An 18,522-nucleotide genomic window follows, 5' to 3' on the forward strand; every position below is an offset into this window, starting at 1 on the left:
TGCCCTGGTTTCCCAGACACCAGGGACTGCAGGCGCACAAGCCCTGCCTTGTTTGACAGGAAGAGCTGCTTTTATCAATTTTCTGCTAAAAAACCACTACTTTCAGAGCTGTGGTTTGGTTTATGATCGTGTCTATGGCAGTTTGCTTCCTATAAATATTATTTCAGTTCTACAAAGACATAATAAAAGATGCCAGAGGCCAGGTGTGGTGGCGGGGCAAGCAAGCAGATCTCTGAGTTCAAAGCCAGTTTGGTCTATGTAGAGCATTCCTGTAGTGGGTAGCCATCCCAGCCTTGGCCTGGAAGTTCCAACCCCCATTGAGGCTTCGCTAATGGTCACGCCCACAAGGCGGGGCTGAGGGAGGAAGCTGGAGACCCAGGATGGAGAGGAGAGGTCTCTCTCTTGGTTCTGGGACCCTGGACGCTGGAGGAAGACCGAGCAGAGTTCTCCAGAGAACACCGCCGGACTGCGCCACACTTTTCCCAGACCCTGCAACCTATCCCTTCATTTGTAAGTTACCCCACAAAATAAACCTCCCTTTCAATTACGTGGAGTGGCCTTAATAACTACACCAATACATTCCGGACCAGCCAGGGCTACATAGTGAGACCCTGTCTCAAAACCACCATCATTCTGCCCAAATGATAAAGAAGCTAACATACACCACTCTTTTTCACTTAAATCCAGACTCCAGGTCTGTGGGTGTCCCTCAGTGGTGGTGTTTGTCTGGCAAGTGCTAGACTCTGGGGTCAGTCTCCTGCACTGCATACACTGACTAGCATATAATAAACCTCACAGTGGGAAACCGGGGGTGAGTGGGCAGGAGTCCTATGTGCCCTTCCTGGGGAGAGCGTGACCCCCAAGCCGGGGCATACCTGCGGCACTGGAGTATGCAGCCCTTTGTTGTTCCTATGGCCCCGAACCTTCCTATATTTTGGTTGGCAGAATGAAACCATCTCATATGGAGTATGTATTGTCTCTTTGAAGGTGTCGGAGTCTGAGCTGGGGCCTTACACATGCTGGGCAGACACTCTACCGCTGAGTGACGGCTCCTGCTTCATAAAGTCTTCGAAGAGAAGCTCCAACCATTTTGGTTTTAATTTAGAAAATTACGTCGATGAAAGGTACTGAAAACATTCAGATTTGTGAAGACAATACTTCTTGTAAGTCACTGAGTGAACTCTGCATGGTGGCCTCTCCAGTGATTTAGGCATTTCCCATCTTTTTGGTGCGGCTTTCTCTTCTCCGCCAAAGCTCAGGGCCGCTGGACCAGCTTACTCTTACTTCCTTCCTGTTCGCTGAGTTTAAAGTGGGTATAGGTGAGGATGCCGAACAGTGTGCATAAGATGCCGAGTCCCTGGTTAAAGGACAGTGGATCCTTAAATAAAATGTATCCTCCGCACAGGGTGATGCAGAACTTGAAGTGTCCGAACATGTTGTAGCTGAGGTGTTCAGGTAAGGAGACAAAGGAGCGAAGAGCCAGATGTGCGGGTCACACAGTCACACATTACCAGTATACCCACGGCAAAGGCTACCAGGGGCCAGAAAGAACGCCGTGCCACAAGGACTCAACAGCTACTGAGCATTTAAAGAACAGACATTTTGGTGACAATCAGACTTTCTTTGGGCATGGTTTTAGCAATTTACAGACAGATTTGAAAGTGGTGACGTGGCATTAAAAGTGTGTGTGTGTGTGTGTGTGTGTGTGTGTGTGTATGTGTTTCTGTCTGTCTGTACACATGAATGTGATACCCATGGAGGCCAGAGGAGGATGGTGGATTCCCTGGAGCTGGAGTTACGGGCAGTTTTGGCCACCTGATGGGAGTGTTGGGAACCAAACTCAGGTCCTCTGCAAGAGCAGGGCGTACTTTTAACTGCTGAACTATTTCAGCAGCTCCGACACGATTTATTCTTCCAGGTTGGATGTAAACTACACAGACACACACTCCAGTGACAAGAAACTGCCTCAAGTATTCCTGACGACCTCTCCGAAGAGGCGCCGCAGGGGAGGCAGGACGTGCAGAGCAAGGTACAGAGGAGCCATTGGCACGGCAGTTTGCAGGTATGCCACGGAATGGCATGTCTAATAAACGGTCCTGGCAGTGAGCTGAGATGTGCCACGTGACAGGGAGCTGAGGCAATGGAAACTTCCAGGATGCCTAAGGTTAGGAGGGCAAGGGAGAGGAGCCAGGGAGGGAGCAAGAACAGCACCAGGCACCCCGTGAGGAGCTCTACCGTAAACATCTCACCTACTGCCACTTCTCACCTCTCTATTTACAACTGTGGAGGCCCAGAGATTCTCAGGACTTTAAAAATACTGTATTTATGTACTCGCGTGTGTGTGTGTGTGTGTGTGTGTGTGTGTGCGCGCGCGCGCGCGCGCGCGTGCGCGCGCATACTTGCCAAGGCACTTGTATGGAGGTCAGGGGACAATTATGGACCCACTATGTGGGCCCATGGACTCAGGCTTGGTGGAAGGTAATGTGCTGAGTCATCTCAGCAGACCGCCTGTAATAACCAAGTGCACAGTTCAAGTGTTGGGAGTCTAAACAAAGGTGGGCGTATTTAACTCCAAAGTTCAGGCTGTAATCTAATATACTGCCAGCAGTTTGTTACTGGGCTAAAGTTTTTTCCCAAGTCATTGTTCCTATTAAAAAAAAAAAAAAAAAAAAAAAAAATCAAACCACATATACACACACCCCTCAGAAATTATTCTCCTGACATTTTACACATAATTATTCTTTTTCTCTCTGAACTAATATTGTATTGCTCTTCGGATGCTACAAACCTGTGTTCTTCCTAGCAGCACCACAGAAGCAGCTACCACTCTGTGCCTCAGCTTCCCTGCCTATTAAATGGTAAGATGATCTTGTGTCTACCTTACGCGGTTGACGTGGAGTAAATAATTAATACCTGCGCAGCTTCGGTATACAGTAAGCGCCATCGTGTGAACTGTAAGTTGGGTAATAACCGCCCGTGCTTGACAGGACCGCCCAGCGCTGTCCATGTTCCTGCCCCTCATTTCTCTGCCCTTTCCCTGTCACCCCTTTGCAGCGATGGGGACAAGGAGCTGACTAAACCCAACCCTACGTCCCTCAGTTCATAAGTGCCCTCAGTGGAACCACAAGAGCTCCCACAACACACTCAGCTCACAGGAAGCGGTAGATCTGGGTAGAGGCCCACCTCTGTCTGACCTCTATGCTCAGGCTCTCTACTTGGTTTTCAAAAACAATGCAGCCGGCCGGGCATGGTGATGCAGCCTTGGAATCCCAGCTCTCAGGAGGCTGAAGCCGAAGGATTGAGATTAGGGTCATCCTCAACTCCATAGTAAGTCTGAGACCAGCCTGGGCTACATGAAACTCTTCCATGAAACAAAAAAAAAAGCACCAATCAAAAATCAAAAAGGGATCCACTTAGCAGCGGCCCTAAGGGGAATGTGGGCAGCCAGTACCGGCTCTTTTTTTTTTTTTTTTTTTTTAAAATTCAGTGGAGTTGGTATCTGAGATGCAGAGGATGTGGCCAGGATGACTATCATAATACCGCAGAGAGATACATACGCCTTATCTCAATTATGCACTAGCCACTAACGTTAGCTTCAACTATTCCAGCCCTGCTAGGCAGCTCATGGCCTGTCAAAGTCCCTTAAGAAAAGGGAAGGCACACTGAATGACGCTCTATGGCGGTTCTTTTTGGGAACTGAAAACGAAGAGCGTAAGCTCCAGTTCTTCCTTCTGCTCCAGCCTGCCTCTGCCTCAGCCCAAGTGCTCCAGTCAAACTGTCAGGGGCCTCGCCTCGCTCGGGCTGGGACCGACGGCCAATCTTCCTCCAACCTGACACAGTGCTCCCTCCCCCTCCTCCTCAGGGGGACCCATCATCATTCTCCTCCCCTCCGGGGCTCCCTGCCTAGTCCCCCTCGCCCCTTGGGGGACCCCGAAGGTGCAGTGCCCAGGAGTCAGTGTTTGTGAGCCTTTCCTCTGACTGGGTAACCCGAGTCACCACTCACCCCACTTCCTTACAATGACTCAGGACGACCTGTTGTAGCTGACGCCTGGTCCCCGAACCCTGAAACAGGAACTCTGCCTGCACCTCAGACCTCCTCCCGAGGCGAGACACACACACACACACACACACACACACACACACACACACGGGACTCACCCTCACTGCTTCGCATTCTCCACATTCAACTGTTCAGGACACCTGTTAGTGTATCTGTGTGTGTGTCAGCCAGAAGAGGACATTAGATTCCCTAGAGCTGGACTTACAAGCAATTGTGAGCTGCCTATTGTGAGTGTCGAAAACTGAACTCAGATCCTTTGGATAAAGAGCAAGCGCTCTGAACTGCTGGGCACCTCTGCAGCCCCATGAGCTAGTATTTCTGAATTAGGAACTCAGGTGGCTTCCTGATGGTCTCCCTTCTCACATACCTTTTCCAATTTTCTTCAACCACGTGAGCAATGGCTGCAGACCTTTTTGACAGTTGGGGTGGGGCTGGGGGTGTTCCTGGCATCTAGTGGCAGACATGACATGCTGCTGTCTATCTTGCAAGAATAGCATAGGCCCCAGACAAAGGTGAGAGGTGAGAAATCCTGCTCAGCACCACAGGTATCTACAGTGTTTCCATGAGGATGTGAGGCCATGTCACATCTCTGCTCCATGCTCCTGTGGCTTCTCACCTCACGAAGGTGAAAGCTCCACTTGACCTAGCTCTCCCTGCTTCTCAGGCCACTCCCTTGCTTTCTGTGTTCACTCTGTTTAGACTCCCCTCAGGCCCCTCACCTGCTGCCACCATCTAAATGCTCTTCCCAACCTCATTTCTTTCAAAGTCACCTTCCTAAGGCCACCTGACTAGTCTACTGACTCTAATCCTGTCCCCAAACGTTTTACATGCCCGTCTTCCTGCTTTATTATATTTTCCCTGTGGCTCTTAACACTACCCATTGCTACAGATTCATACTGAATTCTTCTTCATGTTTGTAGTCTGGCCTCCTTGCTAGAATTTAAGTCCGTGAAGGAGGAGATTTTTCATTGCTTTGGTTCACTACCATACCATGAGTGCTGACACACAGTATATAGTATATATACATATTACTATATGTCCCGTATAAAGATTCATTAAATCAAGTAACGGTCTGTAGTGCCTATTCAATAGATATTGTTGAATGAATATTTTTGTTTGTTTGTTTAATGTGTATAAATATTTTGTATCTCGGTGGCTCGTTCCTTAGCTGCAAAATGACAGACTTTTCCTTCACAGAGCCCTGACGAGAATTAAATGATCTGTTTACACAACAGTACCAGGCACAAAATACATTATCGTTACTTATTGATATTTGGAAAATAGGCTATTTGTACTTTTGACATCTCAGTATTTACTCACTTATATAAATCAGCATACTTTTTTTCCCTCCAGTTTTTAATAAATGAGATCTCAGTCTATATATAGCCCAGGCTGGCTTCAAACACATGACAATCCTCTGCCTCAGCCTTCCAAGTCCTGAGATTACAGGCATGAACCATCATTACACACAGCTTTAAGTCAGTATACTCTTGAAATAAAAGATTACTAAACTACTTCTTTCAGATGAGGAAATTCATTCTTCACATTTGCTTAAAAATTGGGCAAAGTTGGGCTGGAGAGATGGCTCAGTGGTTAAGAGCACTGACTGCTCTTCCAGAGGTCCTGAGTTCAATTCCCAGCAACCACATGGTGGCTCACAACTATCTGTAATGAGATCTGGTGCCCTCTTCTGGCCTGCAGGGATACATAATAAATAAATTTTAAAAAAAATTAAGAAATGCAAAGATAGAAAGAAAGGCAGGCAGGCAGCATAGTGAAAACTGGCCCGGGAATTCATCCTTCAACATATAACTTCATTTTCTAAAAATCTGGAATATTAAGAACATTTATTTATTTGGAAACAAGAACACCTGTTTCCAAATAAATACAGACCCACTCCAAATCAGATGCCCACAGTATGGAATTACCTTTCGTTACGTAAGTGGACTACACCTCTACTTTATCACCATGGATACCTGAAAACTGACTCAAACCTAAGACTCCACTCCATTATTCATTCAATAAACATCACTTAGGCCCACTATTGGCAAGTCATGGTGCTAAGTCAGTTTTTATAAGAGTAAAGTTCACTACTACATAAGAAAACTCAAGTGTTCCTTTACAGAAAGCAAGCTCATTTCCTCAGTTAATAAATTCCACAGACACTAGTGTGGGAAGACATTCTTTAAAAATAAAGGGGCTAGAGCGATGTCTCAGCAGTGAAGCCCACTAGCTGCTCTTCTAGAGGACCAGGGTTGGATTCCCAGCACCCATGTGGTGGCTTACAGCCATCTGTAACCTCAGCTCCAGGGAACTGATGGCTTCTCCAAAGGTATCAGGCATGCATGTGTGCACAGACATACATGAAGAAAAACACTCATACTAATGAATTATAACAATAAAAACAGGTTAAAATAACCAAGCCTTCTTAACGAACAGTAACAAACGGGAAACAAAGGCTATCCACGTTTGAAAGTACATGGAAAGGATACGTGACTGGTGATGTGTTCCCAATGATCCAATAAATCGATAAGTTCACCATGAAAGCGATTACTCCAGACAGCAGTACCATAAGCTACAAAGAAACCAAGAGCGTCATTATAACCAGACACAAATATGTCTCATTTACAATATGCAAAAATGCAAACTTCACCCATTTAAACAAGATGTCACATGCTGGTAATCCCAGCTATACACTTTAAGGTAGATGCAGGAGGATCACTGTAAGTTTGAGGCCAGTGGCTTACAGAGTTCCAGGCTAGTCAGAGCTGCATAGTGAGAGCGTGTCTCAAAACATACACACAAGACAAACAAACTCCCTACAAAAAAAAAAAAAAAAAAATGAGTTTAGAACATCAACTTGGAGCTGGGCAGTGGTGGCGTACGCCTTTAATCCCAGCACCCAGGAGGCAGAGGCAGGTGGATCTCTACAGAGGGAGTTCCAGGACTACATAGAGAAACCCTGTCTCAATAAGCCAAAACACAGACTTTCCAATAAGCAATGGGAGACTACAGTGGTGACCTGGTGCACTGTGTGATCCCAGCCTTTGGGAAGAAGCAGCAGGAAGGTCAAGGCAGCTTTGGCTGCACAGTGAGTTTGAGGCCAGCCTGGCTCTATGAGACGCTATCTAAAACAACAACAAAAACCCCAAACCAAAAAACACAAGGGGCTAGGAGATGGCTCAGCAGTTAAGAGTGCTTCCTGTTCTTCCAAAGGACCATGTCCGGGTCCCAGCACTCAGGTTAGCTTACATCCACCTTGCAACTCCAGCTCCAGGGGATGTGATACTACTGGCCTCCAAAGATACAGACACAGACTGAAAAATAAAATCAACTTTTAAAAAGCAAGCCAAGGAGCCAGCAAAACAAAAAACATAGTCGTGAATGTGAATTTCTAGGTTCCTTTTCTTTTTCCTTATTCACTTAAGGAAGAGATGTTTTCTTTCTTCCTTTTTTTTTTTTCCCCCATACAGTGTCTCCCTATATTGCCCAAGCTTCCTGTATAAAACCTAAGGACTCCTCTGGCCTCAGCTTCTGAGCAGCTGAGATATAGGCATTCATCCCCGAGCTCAGCTGTAATAAGTTCTCGTTAAAAGCAATCCATGTATAATATAGAAAAATCAGAAAATAAAGGTAAGCAAAACAGTCAATGGAATATTTATAATCCCATCCACTACCACATCTGCTAACAGTGAGGAATGGATACTCACAGATTAAATTCTGACAAATCATTCATTTTTACTCTTACTTAAATCAAAACCAGTATCAGGCCAGGCCTTGTGAGGAATATAGTATGTAAAAAGCTCCTGCCCTCAAAGGACTTAGAACTACTTGAAGATAATGACCATCATGATGTGGGGAGATGTCTCAGTTGGTACAAATATGAGGACCTGAGTTTAGATACCCAGAACTCATGCAAAAGCTGGGAGTGGCTGTGTGTCTGTAATCTCAACCCCGCCAGGGTGGTGGAGGCAGGAGGATCCCTAAGGCTCGAGGGAGACCCTGTTGGGGAAACGAAGGTGGAGAAAACTGAGAAAGAGACCCAGTGTCAACTTCCGGTCTCCATGTGCAGTTTGTACATACCCACACCCATACATACACAAATCAGGATAACCCCAACTTATAGCATGTTGTACGGGATCCCACATGTTAATTCTCACAAATGACCATGAGGCAGGTGGAGAAACAGTACTCCCTTTTTTACACCTGGGAGCACAGGAGGGTAGAGCAAATGGCCACACAGCTGGTAAAGACTAGTGCTAATATTTAGACCTGCTTTGTGCTCCTTGCCCACTCGGCTAGGCTACTTCTCCATTACCTAAGAGGGAGCATTAGACAGAATGTTTACAGAACCATTACCCACATAATGATTCTTGAGATCTACATCATTGGTGGGCAGCCAGACACTAGGTTCTACAGCAATCTCAAGGCAGGGGACCAGAACCAAAAAATGGTAATGTGATATCTTAGGCTTCTGGTTGGGGGGGCTCCACTGTCTTCATATTTTTATGTATATTCAAAATCTATCCAATGAGAATGTTGTATTTATATGAAACAAAGCCATTGTTTTTCTTACAATTACACTGTAGAAATATAAAATTAAAACACAATGCCCAAATTATGTGTGGACTCTAGTATGGCATGGACAAGATGGTAACCAGGCATTGGGTAATGTGAACCGCAACCTGGTTTCACTGTCCGGCTGTCCCAGTCCAGGCGAGTCCCTTCCTTTTCCTGTGCCTCGGTTACTCCATGTGAAAATAAGCCTTACTTGGCCTTCCTTAGAGAGCAACCATGGGGTGAGATGTGAGAACAGAACTGAGGCTGTGCTCCGAAATCCAAACGCTGCCTTAGGAAGGGAGTGTCAACCGCAACTTCTTAGGCACCGAAACCGTCAGGACTTACCAGAGCAGAAACTGACCAGGGTCCGAATATTCCTCCCTCTCCGAACACTGGTTCAAAGAAGGGCACGGCCACCAGCAGCATGGCGGAGGACATGGGAGCCTGGTAGTAGAGCAGCTGCATGGAATTCACCTGCAGTTCATGCTGCTTGGCTCCCACCCACTGAAAATCAGGAGAGAAAGCACGTCAGGTACCCAGGAGAGCATCGTTTCAGTCAAAGCCGCACAGGGTCTGGCTAGGGGAAGAGGACGCACCTCCTTGTTCTACAAGTTTTTTTTTTTTTTCTTAATTATAAATGTCAGGCCTTAGTTTGGCTTATTTCTTCCCAGCTTTTTTTTTTTTTTTAAATTGTTTTCTTTATTATTATGTGTTTTAAATTTTATACATCAGCTATGGGTTCCCCTGTCCTCCCCCCTCCCGCCCCCAAACCCGCCTTCCCCCCCAGCCCCTCCCCTCCATTGTTCTACAAGGTTTTAAAGAGTGGAGGGGAGATGGGTCACCGTGAGCACCTCAGATAAAGGAGCTCTATGAACACGGCGCGTGCTGATCTCCTGACTTCTTAGACAGGAAAGCAGCGCCCCTCTACTCTCAGGAGTCTACTAAATCGCTGGGGTAGGGGGGAGTAAACGCACCCAGGAGCCCCCATGCATCAGGACACAGAAAAAAAAAAAACATGGAGGGAGTAGCAAATTAGGTGAGAAGTGTGGATACAAATGCAGCGCCAGGTCTGCTTTCCTCATAAAAGTAGAAGGAGAAAAACTTGATTATGGCTGGACTAGGTTACCACTGGCCAATGAACTAGAATCTCTCTTATTCTAAGTGGACTCCCATCTGTGGCTTTAAAGGTACGTGGACTTCAGAGCCACTTTTAAACCCAATCAGCGGCAGAAAGACGTTTTCCTCTCCAGAGAACTTTTCTGTGGGTCAGACTTTCCACATGCCACCGATATACCCGGGCTCCATGGAGTAAACAGAAACCCTACAATGCTGTTCCATTCAGTAAAAAACCTCAGAACCTCACATTCCCATGTCCTCAAAATACTTCACAAACATGACTCAAGAGAGGCTCTGAAGAGAAGTCGGCAGTGAGAGGCAGGTCTGGCAGAAACAGCCTGGCTTTGGAATAACCTCTGCAGACCTCTTTCCTAAGTCTAGCTATTCTGTTACATAAAGCAACTCTATAGGAATTTAGCAAGACTGAGATGGAGAAACAGGACACTGGAGCCACACTCCCGCCAGCTTTCACGAGCAGTCTTCTGAGACTGTAAAGGACAAAGAACTGATTCTTCCCCAGCCCTCTTACAGGAGTACTGACCACAGTTAGCAAACACAGGAAGGCTGCAGACTGTGCAGGCTCACCTTCCTGCCTGTGGTAGCTTCTCCGTCTGTCATAGCTGGGATGGCTGTCTAACCAAGCCTCTGGCCTCCTTAAATGGACCCATCACCTCCCACGCCACACCCAAAGGACCACCCGACTGACATCTTTTCCCATCTGCAGTCACCTACAGCTCTGACCTCTTTCCTTGCGCATCTCTAAAAAAATGCTTCCAGGTCCTGGGGGCAGAACACGGGGCCCTGTGCATGCTGGGCAAGCACCCTATCACTGACCTCCAACCCCATTCCCACACCCCGAGTATCTGTAAGTTCTCAGCCGCCACAGCTTCCTGGTCATTTTTATATGTCTGCAGGGCCGTGGTTTTTTTTTTTTTTTGTTACTGGTGTGTTTTTATTTGTTTGTTGAGATAAGGTTTCTCTGTGTAGCCTTGGCTGTCCTGGTCTGAACTTGTTCTGTAGACCAGGCTGGCCTCGAACTCATGGAGATCCACCTGCTTTGCGTGCTGGGATTAAAGGCATGCGCCACCACCACCTGGCTCTGCAGGGCCTTTTCTTTTTTTTTTTTTTTTTTTGGTTTTTCGAGACAGGGTTTCCCTGTGTAGCTTTGTGCCTTTCCTGGAACTCACTTGGTAGCCCAGGCTGGCCTCGAACTCACAGAGATCTGCCTGCCTCTGCCTTCCGAGTGCTGGGATTAAAGGCGTGCGCTGCAGCAGGGCCATGTTTAAGACCAAACGTCTCCTGTCTATAAACAAAGTTCTCTTGTGCTGGCTTCCGGTCAGTCTGGGTCTACTAATTCTTCTTTCCATTGGGCCTCACTGTCCTATGTCCATACCCCTGCCCTAGCTCAGGTTCTCCACACTTTCCTTCCTTTCTCCTGCACCTTCCATTGTCACTAGAGTCGTTTTTGTTAACTATAAGGCTGGGCAAAGCCTCTTCCCAATTCTTCGCTGGCATCTGCAGAATAAGACATTTCCGGAGTGACAGCAAGACTTTGCCACCTGGTATTAGCCATTCAGCATCACCTTCCTACAACAGACCTATGGTCTAGCCTCACAAAACATAGCAAGCTCTCCCCACATGCTCCGTGCTTTGACACATATAAAAGGATGCGCCTCAATGCTTCAGTGCCGAGCAAATGTATGTGCCTCCAACTTAAGCGTCTCTCTGGTCTAGCCGAGCCATTCTGAGTGCACAGCCTCCACTTCTGCCTCGGTGTTGCTGCTCAGGACTCTCCTCGGCGTGGAGGGATACTCCTGAGGCTGGCTATAGAATGCCGAGTCTCATATGTGTCTGGAAGGGTAGGGAGACTTTTCCTCATCCTGTCCTCAGGGTGAACATACAGGAAATGTCTGTCATACAAACAAGCCCACCATTTCCCCAGCTAAGAGCTGGAGATGCTTCTTCCAACTTCTCTTAATGTTCCCAGCAGCAACAAGTAACTTAGAAGCCAAATAGGATACAAGAGGCAGATATATGAAGTATACAGAATATACAAACCTATAGAGACAGAAAGACGAGACGTTATCTCAAGATGGAGAAGGAAGGAATACAGAGCAATGATTTCCTAAGTATAGAATCTCTGTTTTGTACGATGGAAAAGCCCCACAAATGGACAGTAGTATCAGGACATAATATCATGAACGTAATAAATCAATGCAATTAATGTAATTAATAAATATAGTTACTGAATGAATACTGTGAATGTAATCAATGAATACTACAAATGTAATTAATATCATGAGTGTAATTAATGAATGAGTGTAATTAAAAAAAAAAGAGGCAGATATAATTTTGTTTAAAAGGAATCTGCGTGTATGTGTGGGGGGCATCTACCTATTCTGACACAGTACTTTTGCTGTTTACTACCTTTGCCCATTGTTCTTCAGTCATTCCTTGATCAACCTCTTTGCAAACCTCAGGGATACAGAACCTTTTGATTCTGATCTACAGCAAGCTTGAAACTTTCGGGGACAAAAATGGCCACCAAAAAACAAACAAACAAACAAACAAAACCCAAAAAAAAACCATTGAGTGTTGTGAACTGAAATTATGTATACGGAGTAAAAGAAACTAATATTTAACAAGTAGAACAGGTGTGGTAACACATGCCTGTAGTTCTTTCTCAAAAAGTAAAAAGAGAGGCCAGGCACATGCCTTGAATCCCAGCACTTGGAAGGCCGGCAGAGCTCTGTAAGTTCCGGGTCAGCCCGAGCATCAGCCTTGTCTCAAAACAAAACCCAAAACAAAATTAACTACAACAAAAAGTCCGAAGAGGATTGATGTAAAGGCTTGGTGGGTAAAGGTCCCTGCTGCCAAGCCTGACGACCAAAGTTCGATCCTAGGGACCCACGTGGTAGGAGAGAACACTCTGGCCTCTCAAAGTTGCCCTCTGACCTCTTATGCACACAGTGACAGGCATGTGCATGCACATATGAGTACTCGTGCATACAAACAAAGTGAGTGTAAAAATAAAACGTCAAGAGAGCTGGGGATGTAGCTGAGCAGTGGAGTGCTTGCCGGGTGTGTGAGGTCTTGAACTCAATCCCCAAGACAACCACCACCCTAGAAGTTTTAGAAACACTAACAGTAGTGGGTGAAGTTATTTGTGGGCTGGGTGAGCTTCAGCTCAGTGAACAGTGCTTGTTTAGAATGCAAGGTGGCCGTGGGTCCAATCCTCAGTGCCCGCCCCAAGGATAGTATTTTCTGTAACAATATTTCTGGGACAATCACTACCATCAAAGAGTTAGGTGCTAGGGTGTAGTACTGAATAAACATTCCTAACCAGAATGCCTTCCTTTATCACCCGTGGATGCTTGTGACAGAGGTAACATTGGTTATTTTGGCTTTGATTCCCCATGCAGGCACACCCAGAATTTCCAGACCAAGGTTTTCAGTATAGAGAGAATACTGTTTCACTGTTTCCTACCCCCTGCTATTTTTCCCCACTATACAGGACACAAAAACCAGCTTGTTGGGAATTTATGGTAATGAAGGGAATCCATGAAAAAAGTTTAGCTGAATCCTGGCTACAGGCAAGGGGCTGTGTTTGTACAAGAAGTTAAAAACCTAGAAGCCACTCTATCAACATAGACAAATTATTAAAAGCCAATCAGAGTCCTAATGCCAACACTTCTTTTGAGTTTAAAATATTTACATCTAATTTTTCTTATGTTCAGATGTTTGGAAGTGTACGTGTGTCTTAAGAGCAGTTTTAAACTTACAGAGCAGATGACAAATCAACAAACTTATGAAGCATTACTGCTCATTTTCTAAAGACTACCCAGGAAAGAAACTCAAACAAACAAATTTGATCCCAAACTCTGATGCTTAAGTGTGGGTACTGGGCACTTACAAATGGGCATTTGGTGAACACGACACACCCAGTTTCTCTGTCTCTTCTTCACCAGGAGTTAGACAATTTATCAATTCTGCTTTCTTCCCAACAGTATATTGACTCTACACTCTATTTTCTAAACCTTGGATACAGCTTCAAAGTTTACGAAATTTGCTAAAAAGGCACATAAAGAAAAAAAAATTACCAACCACTTGATAAAGGGATGTAACTAACACACCGAGGGCAGCGAACACCATTCCAAGGGGATGAAACTTCACATCATAGTAAGAATTTAGGATGACACCTACAGTTATAGGGATCTGTGAAGAGAAAGAGGCAAATGCTGTTGAGATTCAATTCAAGAACAGTGTCATACAAAATTAATCAAACTCGTCACCAGGGAGCACTGAACTGGATGTTTTCTTTGTTTGGAAAAACTGCCAACCTATGTAAAATAGTGTGACTCTGCTGACATCCACATACAGCTTACATCTGGGGAAAATAATGAGTCCACGCATTGTGCTTTTAAAGGAAATATGACACGCATTTCCAGGTAAGTAAATGGACCTCCAAACCAGTACTTAACACATGCACATACACGTGTAAGGAAAGCATTAGGACCTGAAATACTAAGAACCAAGTGCTAACGCTATTTTAATGGCTCTTTTATTTAAAGACACCCCAGCAGTATGCCGCTGAAGGCATATCCTGAAATATTTTATGCTAAACCATTTCATGGTTATCATATGTGGTTCGATTCCCCGGGAGTAGGAGAACTTTTCCCCCCCTTTCCAGGTTAAGCTTTCGCAGATATCCTGACACTTGGAACTGTACCATCTAAGGCAGCTTTCCCCCGCTCACCAATCACAGCATTTAAAGATTTCCATCACATGGTAGTTCTAAAACCCACAGGAACACACCCTTTTACTAAGAGCCAGCGGAGTGCCAAATGGCTTTTTCCACCCCTCTCCAAAATAAGCCAGACGGCCACTAAATTATAGACTCGTGTTTGGAGTCAAGATGATGGAGACAAGGCCTGGGGGTGCCAGGCTACAAGCAAAGCGCATTCAATTTTCCCGGGGAGCAAGACAACCAGGTAAGTGGCCCGGGACGCGCTCGCGCTAGCACGCAGCAGCAGCTGCAGCTACTCACCAGCGTGAGCTGTATTCTGACGGAGAAGCTCTTTTGGTACCAGAAGGTCTGGATGGCTATGATCACCGGCGTGGTCATGGCCTTGGCCAGCTGATAGGTGCCTATGGTGTTGTTCTGTAGAGAGAGGTTGGTGAAGACCACAAAGCCACAGAAGCTGAGGGCCAGGAGGAGGAGCTTGGAGAGCGGCAGACTTTTCGGGGCAAAGATGTCCAGTTTCTGGCAGATGTATAAGCCCAGCCAGGTGACCACGAAGTGCACCAGGGTCAGGCTCATGTTGGGGAAGCCGTGGTGTACATAGATCCATTTGTTGAGGAACACGATGCAGATGGACACCAGCAAGTTGAACAGGAGCCCCGCGGCGATGCGCCCGTTGCCCCGGACCCGGTCGGCCAGCGATGCCATGATGCCCGCCGGCGGCGGCGGAGCAGCAGCACCCTCGGCCAAACCCGGGCTGTCCAGCGTCCCCGCGGGGCGCCCGGCCGCTCTCCGGCTGCCCGGGCCCTCCACCGCCGCCTGCCGCAGCCGCCCGCCCGCCTCACGCTCCGGCCGGAGACAGGCATGCGCCAGCCAGGGCCCGGGCCGCCGCCCTCGGAGCGGAGACGCCGCGGCTGCTCCTGGCCCCGCCCCCGCGCGGCCACGTGATCCTGCTCGCACTTCCGCCGCGCAGGCGCGCTAGGCGCCGGACGCTGCCCGCCGGGTTGCCCACCTCGGCCCGGAGGAGCCCTTGGCCTCTCCCGGGTGCAGGGGGTGATTAATATCTGTGGCGGGTCACCCGACTTCTCCGACGACGTCTCTCGAGCTTGGAGACCCGGCGGCGCAGAGTCCCCGCCAAGGTTACACTCCACGGGCGCTGAACAGTTTTAACCCTCTGCAGAGGGGAAAGCATTACTCTGCATACTTTTAATTATCTTTACAAGTCTAAACATAGGGGAGAGTGGATGGAGACAGTATAGCCGTCATGTACTGAGGATGTAGAGTTGAAAATATTTTGGCGTATTGGCCTCGAAAAATTTTAAACCACATCTTTCACCCTCAAATTCTTTGTAAACCTAAGAAGCAAGTACGTTTTCCTGTATGACCAAGATATTATTTGCTTATTATAGTAGCACATGTGAAGTACGACTTCAAAGTTTTGGAGTTGGAGAGGACTTTCAAGTTTTGTGTGTATTATTTGGAAATAAAAATTTATATTCACTGTTTTTTCTTTCCTTTTTCTCAGTTCTTATTGATTCTTTGTGAAATTTCCATCATGCATTCGGATCCCTTTGGTCTGGGATAAAGTCAGAATCAAAGTTCCATTATCACCCACATGCATACTCAGTTCTGCTGCAGTTTTGAACACTGTGTAAACCGTTTATCTTGACAAAAAATGTAAAGGGAAGTTGAAAGATTAGAATGATGAACACTCCCCTGCCCTTTAAACTGATCCTATGTTACCATGTTGCTTTAACTGTGAGCCGCCATGTGGGTGCTGGGAACTGAACCCAGGTCCTCTGGAAGAGCAGTCAATGCTCTTAACTGCTGAGCCATCTCTCCAGCCCCTGTTTTAACTGTGTAGACTTTAATTTTAGAGCTAAACTATTTCAATATAAAGTGTAGATTTTATGACTTTCAACCCTAAATATTTCAGTGTGCATCTCCTAAGGAGGAGGGCAGACACTTCCCTACATTGCCACAATTCCAATGATCACACCTAAGAAAACTAGTATTTGTTCAACAATACTACTACATAACCTCTTTCTAGAATAAGAGATTTATTTCTAATCATGTGTATGTGTGTGGGTATGTGCACATAAGTGCAGGTGCTCTTGCCAGAGGGTTAGGTCATCTGAAGATGGAGCTACACCTGATTGTGTTTTCTGCCCATGTGGGTCTAGGCTAATTTTTATTTTTGTGTGGATGTTTTGCTTGAATGTATCTCTGTTCATCTTGTGTGTGCCTGGTGCCCACAGAGGCCAAAAGAGGGCATTAGATCTTCTGGAACTGGAATTACAGACGGTTGTGGGCCACCATATGTATGCTGGAAAAGAAATCCTGGTCCTCTGGAAGAGCAGCCAGTGCTCTTAACTGCTGAGCCATCTCTCCAGCTCTATTTTAAAATATTCTTGCTAGATTCATCTTAACTTTACTATTCAGAAAAACACTAAATTTTATGAGAGATTACTTACCTGGCTTGAAAATTAAGCTATTCTTTATTTTCCATTTTCTTTACATTTTAATATGTCAAGGATTTATGATTACAGGAAAAAATAATAAAATATTTATTCTATTACATAAGAGAAAACGAGTATTTATAGAACAAAACATTTATTTTGTATAATTTCAATAAAAAATGCTTAAAGAAATACTGATATAATACAAAATTCAAATGCCTAAATTTTACATTTTCCCCCAGAATGCCAAAGGAAAAAACCCAATAATTACAAATATGTATATTTGATCACAACCAAGCACCCCTCATGCCAGAGGCATCAGAGAGTGGATGAGTTACGATTGAACTTCATAGCCGAGTGGGTCAAGCCCCTGGTCTAGAAGCATCAGAGAGGACTCCCTTAACTTCTGCAGAAGTTTCCTTAATTCTTCCTTAGAAAAGACCTGACATTAAAAAATAAAAATTAAAATGAGAACATAAACTTTTAAAAAAATCCAATCAATTTTAAGAAGAAATTTTCCTTGAAGATCTATGTGGCTCAGAGACCTCGTGCTGGTTTTCACAGCAGACTATATACTTCCATTTATATATAGACACTTTTTTTTTAAGTACACTAAAACTAGAACATTAATTTCAGAAAATGCAAGAACTAAAAAAAAATGTAAACAAGTATTCACAAATACCATCATGCAAGCATATCAAATCGGTAAAACTTCAAACTGCCAATGGCCTAGAACTCACCAGGTACAGTTTATGGCGCTCGGAGGACACCATGTCGGCCAGCTGCAGGCACTCCTGATACTGGCCGGTGCTGTGCAGTATAGTGTGCAGCAGGAAGCACAGCATGGGCAGACAGAGCTTTCTTAGCAAGACCATCTGATGGGCTCTCTCAGGGTCTTCCTCAGCATCCTATGGACAAACACCGGGTCATCCCGTCAACAACTTTAAGCGACATACCCTTACAAACAGAAAAGTCAACAAGAGCAAGGTATGGTGGCTCACACCTGCCACCCCAAACCCCAGCACTGGGCGTTAACTCAGGGATAGAGCACTTGCCCTAGTCTAACCCTCAGCAGCACGGGAGTAAAGCAAGGAGATCCACAGAACGTACATCCGATGCGAACGGTAACAGACCAGCAGCGGCCCACAAATCCAATCAACAAATTTAGGGCAGGTGCAGGGTGATGGCTGAAACGGTGGCACCCTGGGGTCAGAGGGAGGCAAGGAGACCGTGACAGCAAGACCTGACTGGGCTGCACAGAGACCCAGTGTGTGTTTGGGGGGATTCCCTTCTTGTGCAAGGCTACTAAACTACACTATGAAACGTTTCTCAAGGGCAGATACTGGAGTAATGAAGCAACCAGCACAAAGGATGTGGTGGTCCACCACTAACAGCCGACCCCGGCTAGGTTTCCACACAGAATCACGGCCTGTCAACCCTTTAACATTGTTTTGAGGTACAAATACATACAACCAAATATTAAAATGTATACTTCATATACTTCTTAGCTTTAAAATGGAAGCACTTCTCTTTTCTCAAGATAAGGTGTGGCTATCTTCAGACAGACTTAAAATATAATCTCAGTA

At 45.8% G+C, this 18,522-nt stretch overlaps 2 protein-coding genes across 3 annotated transcripts in view; both read right to left on the reverse strand.

Annotated features, from left to right (window-relative positions):
- Nucleotides 1-575: 575 nt before the first annotated feature.
- On the reverse strand, nt 576-15,403 carry Slc35e3 (solute carrier family 35 member E3). The gene is made up of 5 exons (XM_036170196.1): nt 14,784-15,403; nt 13,841-13,951; nt 8,966-9,124; nt 6,553-6,635; nt 576-1,442 (listed from the first exon to the last, which is right to left on the reverse strand). Exons 1-5 carry the CDS (start codon nt 15,183-15,185, stop codon nt 1,256-1,258), a joined length of 942 nt encoding a protein of 313 aa, XP_036026089.1. The 5' UTR covers nt 15,186-15,403; the 3' UTR covers nt 576-1,255.
- Nucleotides 15,404-17,098: 1,695 nt separating this feature from the next.
- Nup107 (nucleoporin 107) overlaps nt 17,099-18,522 on the reverse strand; it is a 41,665-nt gene continuing 40,241 nt past the window's right edge. For both annotated transcript variants that reach the window (XM_036170127.1, XM_036170128.1), the window contains 2 exons: nt 17,677-17,844; nt 17,099-17,378 (listed from right to left, as the gene is read on the reverse strand). In XM_036170127.1, the coding sequence (XP_036026020.1) occupies nt 17,271-17,378; nt 17,677-17,844 (276 nt within the window). In that variant the 3' untranslated portion in view covers nt 17,099-17,270. The remainder of the gene's footprint in view (nt 17,379-17,676; nt 17,845-18,522) is intronic.

The sequence above is a fragment of the Onychomys torridus genome, chromosome 20 (assembly GCF_903995425.1).
Source record: "Onychomys torridus chromosome 20, mOncTor1.1, whole genome shotgun sequence".
In the NCBI taxonomy this organism is placed as follows: Eukaryota; Metazoa; Chordata; class Mammalia; order Rodentia; family Cricetidae; genus Onychomys; species Onychomys torridus.